Source organism: Bos javanicus, chromosome 5 (assembly GCF_032452875.1).
Source record: "Bos javanicus breed banteng chromosome 5, ARS-OSU_banteng_1.0, whole genome shotgun sequence".
In the NCBI taxonomy this organism is placed as follows: Eukaryota; Metazoa; Chordata; class Mammalia; order Artiodactyla; family Bovidae; genus Bos; species Bos javanicus.
The window spans coordinates 107761073-107776428 of record NC_083872.1 but is presented as its reverse complement, the minus strand read 5'-3'; the positions used below and the strand labels follow the sequence as shown (position 1 = coordinate 107776428).

General features: G+C 43.3%; 1 protein-coding gene across 3 annotated transcripts in view; it reads right to left on the bottom strand.

Annotated features, from left to right (window-relative positions):
- Nucleotides 1–2854: 2854 nt before the first annotated feature.
- The window catches only part of CCDC77 (coiled-coil domain containing 77), a 28714-nt gene continuing 16212 nt past the window's right edge, over nt 2855–15356 (bottom strand). For 2 of the 3 annotated variants that reach the window (XM_061418282.1, XM_061418280.1), the window contains 7 exons: nt 14622–14694; nt 13080–13171; nt 11981–12129; nt 8512–8728; nt 7163–7288; nt 6922–7074; nt 2855–5581 (listed from right to left, as the gene is read on the bottom strand). In XM_061418282.1, the coding sequence (XP_061274266.1) occupies nt 5435–5581; nt 6922–7074; nt 7163–7288; nt 8512–8728; nt 11981–12129; nt 13080–13171; nt 14622–14694 (957 nt within the window). In that variant the 3' untranslated portion in view covers nt 2855–5434. Of the gene's footprint in view, nt 5582–6387; nt 7075–7162; nt 7289–8511; nt 8729–11980; nt 12130–13079; nt 13172–14621; nt 14695–15356 lie in introns of all 3 variants that reach the window. The other variant, XR_009736666.1, reaches the window with a different exon arrangement.

The following is a 15356-nucleotide window of genomic DNA, read 5'->3' as shown; positions in this document are numbered from 1 at the left end:
GAGTGGGTTGCCATTTCCTTCTCCAATGCATGAAAGTAGAAAGTGAAAGTAGGAAGTCCCTTGGTCATGTCCGTCTCTCACCGACCCCCTGGACTGCAGACCACCAGGCTCCCGTCCCTGGGATTCTCCAGGCAAGAATGCTGGAGTGGGCTGCCATTTCCTTCTCCAAAGCATGAAAGTGAAGTCGCTCAGTCATGTCCGACTCTTCGAGACCCCACGGACTGCAGCCTACCAGGCTCCTCCGCCCCTGGGATTTTCCAGGCAAGAGTCCTGGAGTGGGTGCCATCGCCTTCTCCGTCTCCTTTGTGCTGAATCTCACTTAATAGTGTCACGTATACATGGTGCCCCAGCCGGAAACTTTGGAGTTAGAGAACTGCTCTCCAGACTCCCTGGCGGTCCAGTGGTCAGGACTCTGTGCTTCCACTGCAGGGAGCCTAGGTTTGATCCATGGTTGGGGAACTAAGATCTCGCATGCAGCTAGACACACAAAAAAAGAACTACCCTTGACTTTTCTAACACTTACATCTTCTCCATCACAAAGAAACAATGTCCTTTCTACTTGTGAATGCTCCTCAGACCTGCCCCTTCCTCTCCAGTCCTAATGTTTCCCTTGAAACCTGGCCTTGAATTCCTCTCCTGGATCAGGGCTATAGCCCTCGATTTCCTTCTGTTCTTGTGTGCAGTGAGTGGTGACAGGACCGTCTGCTATGTTGTAAATATTAAGGGTGAATCTTGGTAGCCAACCTAGTGTGGTGTGGGTGGAGAGCAGTGGGAATCATAAGACTGAACCAAAAATAACATAGCCAGAGCTATTTTCTGTTGGGCAAAATCACATAAATTTCATGGATAAAAAGTGATTTATGGAGAGGGAAATGGCAACCCACTCCAGTATTCATGCCAGGAGAACTCCATGGTATGAATGGCTGTAGCCGAGCAGGCTACAGTCCATGAGGTTGCAAAGAGATGGATATGACTTAGCAACTAAACAACTGTATATATAGCGCAGGGAACTATATTCAATATTCTGATAAACCACAAAGAATATTTTAAAAAATAATATATGTATGTATGTGAATCACTTTGCAGTATGGTAGAAATTAACACATTATAAATCAACTGTATTTCAATAAATTTTTTAAAGTGATTTATGGAGGAGAGTGAAAAAGTTGGCTTAAACCTCAACATTCAGAAAACGAAGATCATGGCATCTGGTCCCATCACTTCATGGGAAATAGATGGGGAAACAGTGGAAACAGTGGAAGCAGTGTCAGAATTGCAGCCATGAAATTAAAAGACACTTACTTCTTGGAAGGAAAGTTATGATCAACCTAGATAGCATATTGAAAAGCAAAGACATTACTTTGCCAAAAAAGGTCCATCTAGTTAAGGCTATGGTTTTTCCAGGGGTCATGTATGGGTGTGAGAGTTGGACTGTGAAGAAAGCTGGGCACTGAAGAATTGATGCTTTTGAACTGTGGTGTTGGAGAAGACTCTTGAGAGTCCCTTGGACTGCAAGGAGATCCAACCAGTCCATCCTAAAGGAGATCAGTCCTGAGTGTTCATTGGAAGGACTGATGCTGAAGCTGAAACTCCAGTACTATGGCCACCTGATGCAGAGCTGACTCATTGGAAAAGACTGGTGCTGGGAGGGATTGGGGGCAGAAGAAGGGGGTGAGAGAGGATGAGATGGCTGGATGGCGTCACTGACTGAATGCACATGAGTCTGAGTGAACTCCAGAAACTGGTGATGGACAGGGAGGCCTGGTGTGCTGCGATTCACAGGGTCACAAAGACTCGGACACAACTGAGCGACTGAACTGAACTGAACTGATTCCTAAGTTAAAAGCTAAAAGAGAAACTTTAAAAGACAAAGCAGATAAGGCTTTTTTTCTGAAGACCTAAAGACCATCCTTTGCTTGGTTGCTGTAGATACTGCAGTAAACCCTGATAGACTGTACCTTGCTTGCTTGTTAAGGCACTTCAGTTGTGTCCGTCTCTGTGCGACCCCATGGACAGCAGCCCAGCAGGCTCCTCTGTCCACGGGATTCTCTAGGCAAGAACACTGGACTGTACCTTACCCTCAAAGATTTCCCAAGAAATAAATGTTTCATATATTTATTATTGCATCATACTTACTTCTTACTCCTGATTTTTAAGAAAGTGAGTATGCTTTTCAAATTCTTTCTTCATACATGAATTGGTATCACTGTTTCTGATTTTGGTTATTGGGGCTCCCCTCCCCCCTTTTTAAGCAAAACCAAATGTTTCCAATTATTGCAAAAGATTTTAAAATATGTAACAGATTTATATCATTGTATAAAATGAAATTTCATCCCATGTCTTATGCCCTGTTCTATGCCTGTCTCCCGTATCACACTTCCCCAAACTTTCCACTCTCCCTGCCTTTGCTCTTGTTGTTTTTCCATCTGAAATACCCAGTTCTCTTCCTCCAAAAGCACCGCTGATTCGGCTCAACGTTGCCTCATTTGAGCCACTTTCTCCGCCTCCGTCCTCTGCACCCACAGCACTCACCTTCCTGCCAACCTTTGGAGCACGCTGTTTTTGTGTTCTCTACAAACTTAAGATCCAGCAGAATTTCTAGGACAAAGCACCTTAAAGTGAAATGCTGAATAAAGGAATGAATGGTATTAAATACAACCTGCTATGGTGAGAAATTCATAGAAGTCAACTGAAGCCAAAAAACAGAACAGTTGATTATAATTGGACATGGGTTGCTTTTACTTTTTAGCTACTATGAATAATGCTGCTTTGAACATTTTTGTACAATTTTTCTGGATGGGTAATTTATCTTGGGTGTATACCTAAGGAGTCAAAGTACAGGATCACATGATAATTGTGTTTAACTTTCTTTTATTGAAGACAGTTGATTCACAATGTTAGTACTAGGTGGATAGCACAGACTCAGTTATATACATATATATGTATATATATTTTTTCAAATTATTTTCGCATATAGATTATTACAAGATATTGATTAGAGTTCTCTGTGCTATACAGTAGGTCCTTGTTAGTTATCTATTTTACATATGCTGCTGCTGCTAAGTCACTTCAGTAGCGTCTGACTCTGTGCGACCCCATAGACGGCAGCCCACCAGGCTCCCTGTCCCTGGGATTCTCCAGGCAAGAACACTGGAGTGGGTTGCCATTTCCTTCTCCAATGCAGGAAAGTGAAAAGTGAAAGTGAAGTCGCTCAGTCGTGTCCAACTCTTTGTGACCCCATGGACTGCAGCCCACCAAGCTCCTCCGTCCATGGGATTTTCCAGGCAAGAGTTGGAGTGGGTTGCCATTTCCTTGTCCAGTGCATGAAAGTGAAAAGTCAAAGTGAAGTTGCTCAGTCGTGTCCAACTCTTAGCGACCCCATGGAGTGCAGCCTACCAGGCTCCTCCGTCCATGGGATTTTCCCGGCAAGAGTACTGGAGTGGGGTGCCATACACTAGTGTGTGGTTAATGTGAAGATGAACATCACTGGAATTGAGGCTAGGGTGTTAGAAACATTTCTGACTGGTTGGTCAAGTCAGTGGTGGCAGGCCTGATTTTCACATAAAATAAAATGCTGGATCTCGACATGATCTCTGAGATTCCTTCTTACTCCGAAATTCTGTGATTTAATAAGCCTTTTTGTTTCTCCAGCATCAAAACAGCAACAATCACGGACAGCCAAGGCCTTGAGTGTCAGGACAAAAGGAGGTACCACCCACTGACCAACATCCCTTGAAAACCCAGGTCTGGTCCCCTTGGGAACCTGTCTCAGTTTATTAGTGAAAGACACTTGATGTGCTACCATCAGCTTTAGAAAAAAAAATAAAACACAGCATCGCCTACTAACAGTTTTCCTTAACACAAATATGAACACCTGAGTCCTTTCCTCTGTCGTGGGTACATTAGAATGATGCTATTCTAAGCCACTGTTGTGTTCAGCCACTAAATCGTGTCTCTTTGTGACCCCATGAACTGTAGCACGCCAGACTTCCCTGTCGTTCACTATCTCCTAGTTTGCTCAAAGTCATGTCCATTGAATCAGTGATGCCATCCAACCATCCCATCCTCTGCTGCTCCCTTTCTTCCTCCTGCTCTCAATCTTTCCCAACATCAGGGTCTTTTCCAGTGAGTCGGCTTTTCGTATCAGGTACAGATACCTTTTCATATCAAGTCTTTTCATATTAAGTACTGGAGCTCCAGCTTCAGCATCAGTCCTTCCAATGAATATTCTGGGCTGATTTCCTTTAGGACTGACTGGTTTGATCTCTGTGCTGTCCAAGGGACTCTTCAAGAGTATTTTCCAGCACCACAATTCAAAGGCATCAATTCTTTGGCACTCAGCCTTCTTTATGGTCCAACGCTCACATCTGTACATGACTATTGGAAAAACCACAGCTAAACCATACTAAGTCAAGACCAACTGAATTCTCAGAGGCTGTCTAGGTATGTTCACAATTACTTTGCCCTAGATGGACAGTTATTTGCTGAAAAAAGGACAGAGATGAAAAAAATGGATATGGTTTTAGTGCCATCATCTTGTACTCTCTTTCCTGCTACCTCCAAGACAATCTCAAGGGATGTATCATAAATGTATAGCACTGCAGAAATCATGGACAGGTAAGTAAACAGAGTCATCAACAAGTATAAATGTGGTTTTAACAAGAAATTATAGAAAGCTCAAATAGAACATTTTCCACCATGTTTTATTGAAAAATAGCTAATTTAAAATATACACATTATTTAAAAAAAAAAAAAAACACACATGGCACTGGTAAAATACTGAATTTTTCACTCACTCTTACCAAAGTGGCATCTTTATGTTCCCAGATGATTATTTTGCTTAAGAGGAGGGTCTCTGGTGCCCTCTGGTGACACTTCTTGAGGCTGCTGTCCAGAAAGGAGTAAGAGCCCCTCAGCTTAGGGCTGAGAGAATTAAGGACAGTTCATGTCTGACTGGCCTGTGTTCTGTGGCCTTTGCCCTCTGCCCAGGAGAAAGGCAATCTTAGTGGGAGTCTTAACCTCCTGGGGGAAGTGTTCCTCCCTTAACACTCAGCCAAGCCGACAGCAAAAATAAACACTTTCGTTTTTGTCACTGTCTTCTTAAAAACACAAAAACAAACAAATGAAAAAACCCCTATCATTATAAACTCCCAAATAATGTGGGAAAGTCTCTAAGTAATTCAGGTTGTAATCCAGACCAAAAAAAAAAAAAAATTAATTAATCAAAAAACCCCAGTATCAGTTAACAGGACAGCAAAACCCATAAATCTTAGGATGCAAAAAAAAAAAAAAGTTGATTCTTCCCCTTGTCTTCATAACAACGGACACCACTACTCTGGACAACTCTGTGCCTATGGTTTCTGGGAGTGGATGACTTTCTTGAATTTCAGGAGGCAGACCTACTCCAGACCTGTGCCATTCCTAAACTGTAACATCAGCAGAGCCTAAGTTCATTCTCTAGACCAAACACTTTGGACTTGAGGTTCCTCAGTTCTCCCTGTATCTTGTGTGCCAGTCGATTGCTATCACGAACCTCACATAGAATGGCAAGATCCTGGTTTGCCTGGGCGTTGAGTGTGGCCTAGAGATTCAAAAAAAAAAGAAGTGATTATGGCAGATGCCAGAGGAGAGAAACCTGGCATGAAGCCCCAGCTGTGCCAGCTCCTTTCTCTGATACTCTTAGTTCACAGGGTAGATTCAATGCTTAGTCTAGAGACTCGCTGAGAAAAGGAAAATGTAGAGTTAGGGCTAAAAAGGCTCGAAACCATTGCTTCCCCACACGACAGGACAGAAGCCTGAGTCAGAGGACAATCAACAATTAACAGTGAGAAAAGAGACCAATATAGACATTATTAGTAAATCTGCCAAAGCATGAAAGGCAGCATCGCTTTGTTTCTGTGTGAACCTGCTTGGCAGAGTGACTGCTCAGGGTGTGTGGATGGACAGTTACATCTCTTTAAGATGACACTGGAGGCAGCTCAGATTCTACGTGAAGCTGTGTCTCATAGGGAAGAAGTACTTTCTAACCCAGTTACTCACTTTCCCTATTTGTAAAATAGACAGTTTTTTGGCCAGGCCATATGGCTTGTGGGATCTTAGTTCCCCGACCAGGGACTGAACCCGGATTCTGGCAGTGAGAACGCTGAGTCCTCACCACAGGAACCCCAGGAACTCCCCACAGACACGACTCTTTTTTTTTTTTTTAATTCATTTATACATTTATTAACCTCCACTTGCTCTAAATCAGAAGCCATACTAAGAACTGGGGATCCCAAGAAGAATAAAACAAGGTATTCCTGCTCTTGAGCAGCTCTCAGTGTTGAGTTTTATTTGCAAAAATGTAATATTTTAAGCCATCATTAATTCACAATTGAAGTAGGCACTTACTCATGCTGCTGCTGCTGCTAAGTCGCTTCAGTTGTGTCCAACTCTGTGCGACCCCATAGACGGCAGCCCACCAGACTCCCCTGTCCCTGGGATTCTCCAGGCAAGAACACTGGAGTGGGTTGCCATTTCCTTCTCCAATGCATGAAAGTGAAAAGTCAAAGTGAAGTCACTCAGTCGTGTCCAACTCTTCGCGACCCCATGGACTGTAGCCCACCAGGCTCCTCCATCCATGGGATTTTCCAGGCAAGAGTACTGGAGTAGGGTGCCATTACCTTCTCCAAGACACGACTCTTTGAACCCACTCCTTGAGTTGGGAGGGATGAATACTTGTGCTGAGCTGAGCTCAGGTGGAAATACTCTGACATTGTCCTTAAGTTGCTTCAGTCTGTCCTGTCTTCCTCTGGCACGCACTGTTTACACTGATTTCAGCGAGACCAGGAGGATGGTGATGTGGCCCAGCCTCCCTTAGAGGGGCCCTTGTGCTGTCTACTCACCCACACCTCTACTCCCTCCTGGTAATTCAGGATCAATTACCTTATAGAGTATCTGCTCCACGTCTTTTAGTTTTTGCCGGAGAATCTTAATGTCTGTCTTAAAGCCTTCTACCTCTAAGACACGCCGGGTCTCCAAGGCCTCGTAGCGCTTAGTCATGGCCTGCAGGCGTCTCCCCATCTTGCTGGTGCGGTCCTACACCCGGGGTACAGGAGGGCCTCTGTGAGCAGAAGGGGCACCCCTAGCCAGCTGCCCGCCCCCCGAGAGGCAGAGAACCCCACACCTTAAAGATCTCTCTCCTTGCTCCTTCCTCCTCACGAATCCGGGCCAGCTCTTCTTCCAGGGAAATGCACTGCTCTTGGTACATGCTGGACAGCCTTCTCTCTTGTATGAGCTTATCCTTTAGGGACTGTGGGTCAGAAGGAGAGAAAAATTCATTTGTTCTTTAATTTGGGTAATTCAAATAGTACTGAGGGAAAGAAAGAAAGGACTTCCAGAAGTGCTAAATCAGTGAAGGAACAAGACATCACGGAGAACATCTGAAAACCTACTTCTGGAGGATTCTCTAGCTTTTTTCTTAATGTGTACAGAGTAGGAAATTCTGGGTTTTTTTCCCTTTATTTTTTAGAAAATTTTTTAAACGAAACAAATATTTTCGGCTCTTGGAAGAGTCAGATAAAAGAGTTCGGAATTGTACCAAATAAGACATTACAAACTATTTGGGGATACACTTCTTAAGTTTTTCTTTAAAAAGAAACATCAACAGCACTTAAAACACATGCTCCACTGAGCAGCCAGGATGATCCTGAAGAAGCCCAACTTGGATGCCACTTCCTTACACAGAATCCTTCAAAGACACGACGACGCTCGGGGCTGTGCATCCTCGGCAGGAGCGTGACGTGACGGCTGCCCTCCCTCCACCCTGCGTGCCCACCCCTCACGGCCACATGCTCCCTCACACCTGCCCTGATGCTCTTCCCCGAGGTCTGCCTGGCAAGCTTCACTCTCCAGGTCTCAGCAAAAATGCCAGACTCCAGATAGTGTCCCAGTGCTTCTCAACAAAAGTAGACCTCCAATAGCAACATACAATCTTCACAGAATCCTTCTAATTCTATAACACCACTTTTTTTCCCCTCCCTAAATTTAATGTATTTTGGCTGCACCACCTGGCTTGTGGGATCTCAGCTCCCTGACCAGGGAATGAACCTGGGCCATGCACTGAGAGCCCAAAATCTTAACTACTAGGCCACCAGGGAACTCCCAGGACCACTTTTCTGTAACCCATACTTGGTTATTTGTTAATGTTTCTAGTCTTTCTCACCTGTTAGAATGTAAATGCCATGAAGACAGACCTGGTCTAGCCTTCTGCTGCTGTACACTCAGAGCCCTGCCCACCACAGGACTTCAACAAACATCTGTTGAATCAATCTATCGATCAGTCAACACTTAGTGTTCTAAATCCCCAAACACAGTAACAAAGAGCTACTCTTTGAGACCTATTTCTTGAGATCGTTGCTACAAGAGCTTCCTGGACTGGATCTTATATGACAATGATTAGGTTCTTTGAAATTCTCCGAGTTCTTTCAACAATTCCAAAATAAAAAAAAAATTCTGTAAGATAGAGGAAACTACCTTAATATATTCATTTTGGTTGTGATGACTCTCGTGAACTAGCCACATTTTCCCCATTTTCTCTTCTTTCTTCTTATACTGCATCCTGTATTCCTTAATCTTTGACATCAAGTGATCCTTTTCAAGCATCCAGGACTTCTCCTTATTTTGGTTTTCAAATCTGAGTTGCAGAAAGTCTTTGGTGCTCTCGTAGAGCAGCTCCTGGGTGTGGTGGAGACTAGGGAAGAAAGTACAGATGTGGACATGAAGATGCTTCCCCAGTACATGTGACAGTTACTTCAAACGCAGCCAAGATGCAGGTCCTTTAAAAACTGTGTAATACGTAGATTCTGTAAATACCATCAGCGTTTAAAAAACACGCTTCATCTGATCACCAGCAGTCTTACATGTTTTATTGAACAAGGTATAATGCACCTACATTGGTTCATAGACCGGCCTTTACAGATATTTTTCTGGGTGCTAATTTCAGGTTACATAATTAGACGGACTACAGAAATATTTACACACAGCCTAAGTATGGACTTTTCCAAGGCACCAGACTTTACAATAAACTAAGTCATGGGGTTCTGACTAAAGGTTAACACAAGTTCTAAAACAAAAACATCCACACAGCTTTGCTTCTGTCTGGGCCGAGCTCCCCCGTGAGCTGTTGGGCCAAGCTGCCCAACAGCAAATCCTGTCCTTTTTCTGAGATAGGCTTCCTCAATGGCCTCAGCCCACGTGGCCCCTCCATTCTTCGAAACCCGTCAGTGCTTCCACTCTACGCCCTGTGCTGTAGCGCAACACTTCTTAACCTTATTTATCATTTATTTTTGCCAGATGCCACAAGGACCATCAAGGACAGTACCAGCTACTAGACATACACAGGTACTAAATAGATTCCTGCTGAGATTTGGGAATAGACAAATGATGTTTCTGTCTTCAAAAAAAAAATATCCTGAAGAGTTAGCAACTCATCAGTTTAACATCAGCAGCTAGAAATATACTGTATCAAATGATCGGACTGCTTGCAAAGGGCACTAAATACCATACCGCAGTTTTCCACTGAACACATATGGTGAGATCCACTTAGTTCTTCTCATGAGTAAGAGAGTACACAGAGAAGGGGACAAAGACTACATAATGTCAGAGGAGTAACCGGCATCTGATGAATATATTCAGGTACGCGTGTGTCTGTATAAACAGGGAGAGATTGAGTCAGTTCCCTCAAGGACTGCTCTTGCTTGCAACAGGTTATTTTATTCTATCTGGTGTTATGCTCTCAGTTACAAACAGGGGAAGCATGCTCTTGAAAATGTACAAATGGTCTCAAAGTGACACCTAACAGGCAGCCATTAATGGCCTTGGATTTCCTGCCATTCAACACCCTCAGGATGCCGATCTACTGGAAGGAGCCAATCAAGTGCTCAGATCTGCAGAAGAAGTTGAACTAGGAAGGTTATTAATATTCTGACATGTAAAATCATACTTTACTCTGACAATTTAAAAATATTGTTCCCTGAAAAACAATTCAAATCCAATAGAAACTGGAGATGCTACACTTAAGCACAAAATACCAAAAATAAAGATGGAGAGGTACCAGCCAAATGCAAACAAGACATGATGTTGGAAGCAGCAGGGCCTGCCAAGGGCCAGGGGCATCTTCTACCTGCACTGGTCAACGAGTTCAACTTGAGTATCATGTCTAGTTTAGCGACCACGCTTTAGAATGGAGGAAGAGACACTAAAAAAGTTTGTGAAGTAATAAAAAAACCAACAGGATGAAGATTGCAAGGTGAAAAAGAATATACACACACACACTCCAGGGGATCTTCCCAACGCAGGGACTGAAATTGAATGCAGGTCTCCCACAGTAGAGGCAGATTCTTTACCATCTGAGCCACCAGGGAAGCCCATATACACACATACACACGTGTGTGTACATATATATACACATTTTTTTGTTTTTGGCCGCACCACATGGCTTATGGAATCCTAGTTCCCCAACCAGGGATTGAAGCTGGGCCCTTGGCAGTGAAAGCTTCAAGTCCTAACCACCAGACCACCAGGGAATTCCTGTGAAAAAACATTTTAAAATGTAGGATATTTAATGCAGGATAGAGAAGGTAAGATAAAGGTCATCAAGTGTTCAAGAATTATTTATGTGCCTGCTCTGCACACAGGAAAAGACCCTGGGGAAGAGACATCATTAAAACAGAAGGTGAAAAGGTCCATCGCTGAATCATGCTGGTCATCACAGGCGATGTGGGGGAGATGTGTAAGGAAGAGTGCACCCATTCCTGGGAAGGTCAGAGAAGGATGACCGCACAGCGAGGGGCTGCTGTACCGTGAGTGCTGCGTGACCCACAGCCGCAGGAGTCTGGCTAAAAAACGAGGTGAGCTATAGCCAGAGGAGCAGAGACTCAGGGCTGAGACTCCCAAGGGTCAAGGCAGCAGGAGACACTCACAGGGAGGAAGCCTGCAGGGCACAAGGGGACTGGCGACAGAAAACACAGCTTGGTGACAGCAATGATTAAACCAGAACACAGCTTGAGCCGAGAACGAGAGGGCAGAGAATGGACAGGAGAGGCTTCCAGGTTCACAGATGACGGGGTTTGGAATAAGAAACTGGAGAGTGGGGAGCTGAAAACGACCCTGAGTCTCCAAACTTGAGAAACTACATGGATGCGACGGCACTGGGCTAAATGGGAAAGAATGGAGCAGCAGGTAGATGGGGAAGGGTGCTTGTCGGGAAAGAGAAAGTTGAGTTTCAGTTGTGGTGAATTTGACATTTTCAAACACACTTTATTGAAGATGTCTCTACAGCCTAGCTCTGGTCACTGCAAGTGGACAAACAGCTGAGGAGGGTGAAATGGGGAGTACCAAGAAAGACAGGTGCTGCGGGAACCAAGGGAGATGGATTTCAAAGGGGGTGGTCAGAGGCCCAGACACACAGAAAGATACGAATGAACTCAGTGATGACTTTAGACAGGGCACGCTAAGCAAAACAGGGAACAAGAGCAGACTGCAGAGAGTGGGGGACAGGCAGGCAGGAATGGGGTAAAAACAGTACACATAGTTTCCATTTTCTGGTGCAGGTATGTGAAGTCGAACAAGAGAAAAGGACTGTTATGCTGACTTAGATAACCCATCAGTGGAGAAAAGGATATTCCAGGACAGTAAGATCAGACTACAACTCTCCGAGGGGTTGAGGGGAGAATGTAGAGCCCCAGTCCTGTAGGAAAAGCATCAGATGAGCATGCCAGGGAACTGGGAGAGAGGCGGGGAGTGGGGGTCTGCTGATACGGTTCCTTCAGTGCCAGGACCCTTGCTGCTACTGGACAGGACTGCCAGCTTGTGGAATCTTAGCTCCCCCACCAGGGATCGAACCTGCCACCTTGGCAGTGAGTGTGACAGTCCTGACCCCCGGACCTTCTAAACCACATGGAAGACACCTGAAACCTGTCCAGTGTGGCTCATGAGTACCCACCTTCTGGTGAGCTCTGTGATTCTGTCCCGGCTTCTCTGCTGATGAACCTGCACTTCCTCGACGCAGATCCGCCTCTCCTCCATGAGCCCTGCCACCTGCTCCCGTGAGAGCCGAGTCTGCTCCTCCAGCTGCGCCTGCAGCGCCTCCACCTGGACAGGCCAGAGGGGCGAGGCGTCCACTCCCGCTCTACTCCTGCTCGCTTCTTGCCACTAACAGCGAGCCTCTCTCCAGAAAAACAAAAACCCCACAAACAAAAAAAAACAGACGTGCAGCAGCAAAACAAACAAGAGAAAAATCTCGACTGGACTCCTCTTTACGTCTTACATGTGGTCTGAGGCCACATGAGAGCAGACTCCATCCACACCAAGCAGAGCACCCAAGTCACACCAGAAAGGCTGGACAAGCCCGTCTCCCCTCTCCGAGATGCTCACCTTCTCACCATCTCTCTCTCTGGGCTTTCAGAACTGTCTCCCTTTTGGGACTTCCCAGTTGTGTAGAGAAAGACTCATGTCTTCATTTTTAAATTTAGAAAGTGTGGCAAAACAAGTATAATGTGATTTCCTTGTCTGAGTCAGGCTGTCTTGACCCCACATGGTGACACTGGCCAAAGGTAGAAACTGTCCATTTACATCAACACACCCTCTGATAAGGACAGGAACTTGAATGCCGTTAGATGAAAAATCAGGGTTGTAGGTGACATATGATGACCAGATGGTGAGAGGGTGACTCATTACTTTCTTAGACTTTGGAATACATGCACCAGACAAATGGATGTACCCCCAAAGGTCACCGTTTGGGGACAGACAGCTGCAGCTCTGCGTGTCCCAGGCCAGCTGCACAGGGAGTTCTGACTCTGACGACTCTGGTGGGAGGGTTCGGCCTATGAGCTGAATGAACTGCAGGTTCACACCAGCACTTCTAGAATGGTGCAGTACAGAGTAATGGTTGTAAAGATAGAGCTCTGGGAAATTAGGAACAACCTCAAATTTCCAATCCCAAGATGCCCAGAGGAAATACGTGTGCCAGGAGACACGTGGCACACGCTAGTGAGGGCACAGGACCCGCTCCAGGCCTGTGTGCGGAGCGGCGACGATCGTACCTGGAGGGCGAGGGTCTGGACGTCTCTCTGATGCAGCCCAGTGCTCACCTCCTTTTCTCTCCCTGCTGATTTCCTCCTGCTGCCTTTAGAGTCTAAAACAAAAAACAGTGGAGACCTTCACTTAGCTTTTCTTTCTGCTTTTCAAGCATCAACATTATCTTTGCAGAGAAGTTGGTTTTCTTTATATGGAAGAGAAGGAAAGGAAGAAAAAGGACAATGTACAATAACTACAATGCTCAATTGTGCAAATAGGAATCTTTTAACGGAACTCTGTTAGGATGTCACCTGGATCTTTCTGAAGAATAAACTACTAAATTTCCCTTTGGAGTTATATCTAATTTCTTTGTAAAATCTTATTTAATGAAAAAGGGTAATGAATTACAAAAACTAAATCTAAACATTTTAGTTATGATGTATAACCCAATTTTCAATGGACAAAATGATTTTATCAGCAAGCAACACTAAAACTGCACTAAACATAATTTGATGATTTAGATGATTCAAGAAGCTTATTTATTCTTTTTATTGAGGTATAGTAATTTATAATATTTGTTTCATGTGTACAACATAGCAATTCAAAAATTTTATAGATTATACTCTGTCTATACTTATTATAAAGTACTGGCTATATTCCCTGTCCTGTACAATATATCTTTGTAGCTTATTTATTTTATACATAGTAGTTTGTTCCTCTTAATCCTTTACCCTTATTCTGCCCCTTCTGTTCCTTCACTCTGCTGGTAACCACTAGTAAGTATGTTCTCAACATCTGTGAGTCTGTTTTTGTTCTATACTCACTAGTTTATTTTTTAAATTCCACATATAAGTGATATCATACAATATTTTTCTTATTTCTTAGCATTATGCCCTCTAAATCCATCCATGTTGCTGCAAATGGCAAGACTTCATTTTTTTTTAAATGCCTGAGTAGTATTCCATTCATCTTCTTTAACCATTCATCTGTTGATGAACACTTGGGCTGTTTCCACATCTTGACTATTATAAATAATATTGCTGTGAACACTGGGGTGCACGTTATTTCGAGTTAGAATTTTTGTTTCCTTTCTAAGAGCAGACCTCAAAAGTGCTTCTCTCCACATGCGTAGTGATGGCATTAGCTAGACTTATTGTGGTGAATATTTTGTAGTATATACAAATACCAATTTACTACTTTGCACACTTAAAACTAACATTATATGTCAATTATATCTCAATTTTAAAAAACTGCGATTTCCATTAATAAAAGAGGAAAGGATAAGGAGACTGAGGGTTAGAAAATAATTAACAGGCTGTGACTCCCCATGTTATCCAAGTATATTTTATGACTTATCACCATAAGCATTTTAATTAGATATATTTTTTATTCTACTTTATTAAAACATCATAGAAAGGTTTTTAAAAAAAGCTCAGTAAGATCTGAAACCACCAGCAGCATGATTATGAATATTTATTATCACTGTATAGTAGGAAAAACTGTTTAATTATTTGCACCATGGTTTTTAATTCTGCATCAATAAGAATTTCTAAAAATACAGTTGGTACCTGCTCTGAGAGCTGAAGACTCATTCTTTTCACGTACTTCTACAGGCTGGACAGTCTTCTGGAGAATGCTGACCTGAAGAAGCCAAAAAAAAAAAAAAGTACAAAAATAGTCTTCCTATAAATACAGTATTTCATTTTTTAGCTTTAGTTCTCCAGATCAAACACCATTCATAAATTAAACTGGTCAAAACTTATACAATCATATAAGGATGCCATGCATATGGGAGACCAGAGAAGACAAACTGGATAAAACCCACTAACAAACTGAATACACACTGACTAAAACCACTGCTGGTGATAGAAATGGAAAAATAAAATTTCAGGGTTCTTTGGCAATATCTACCAAAAAAAAAAAAAAAGAAAGTGGTCTTTGACAAGGTCTTTTAGGAAAGTAACAGAAACACTGAAGCATGCATATATAGATATGTATAAAGATGTTCACTGAAGCACTGTTTATAGAGTGAACAAGTGGAAATCTCAATTATACACATAAATGTTTCTATATGAGTAGGAAAAAAGCTTTATCTCTAGGGTACAGAATTATGGGACACTGTCACTTTTCTATTAGATTTCTGAAATCTGTGTTTGTTTTTAACAAAGACCACGCATTACTTTTGTAATCGGTATAAATGAAGCCCTAAAAAGAACCCAGTATTGAAACTTGCTCCCACACTAAGTCTGTTCCTGCTGCTCTCTCTCATCTCATCCAAGACACCTCCTCCTCTAAGCTTAAGG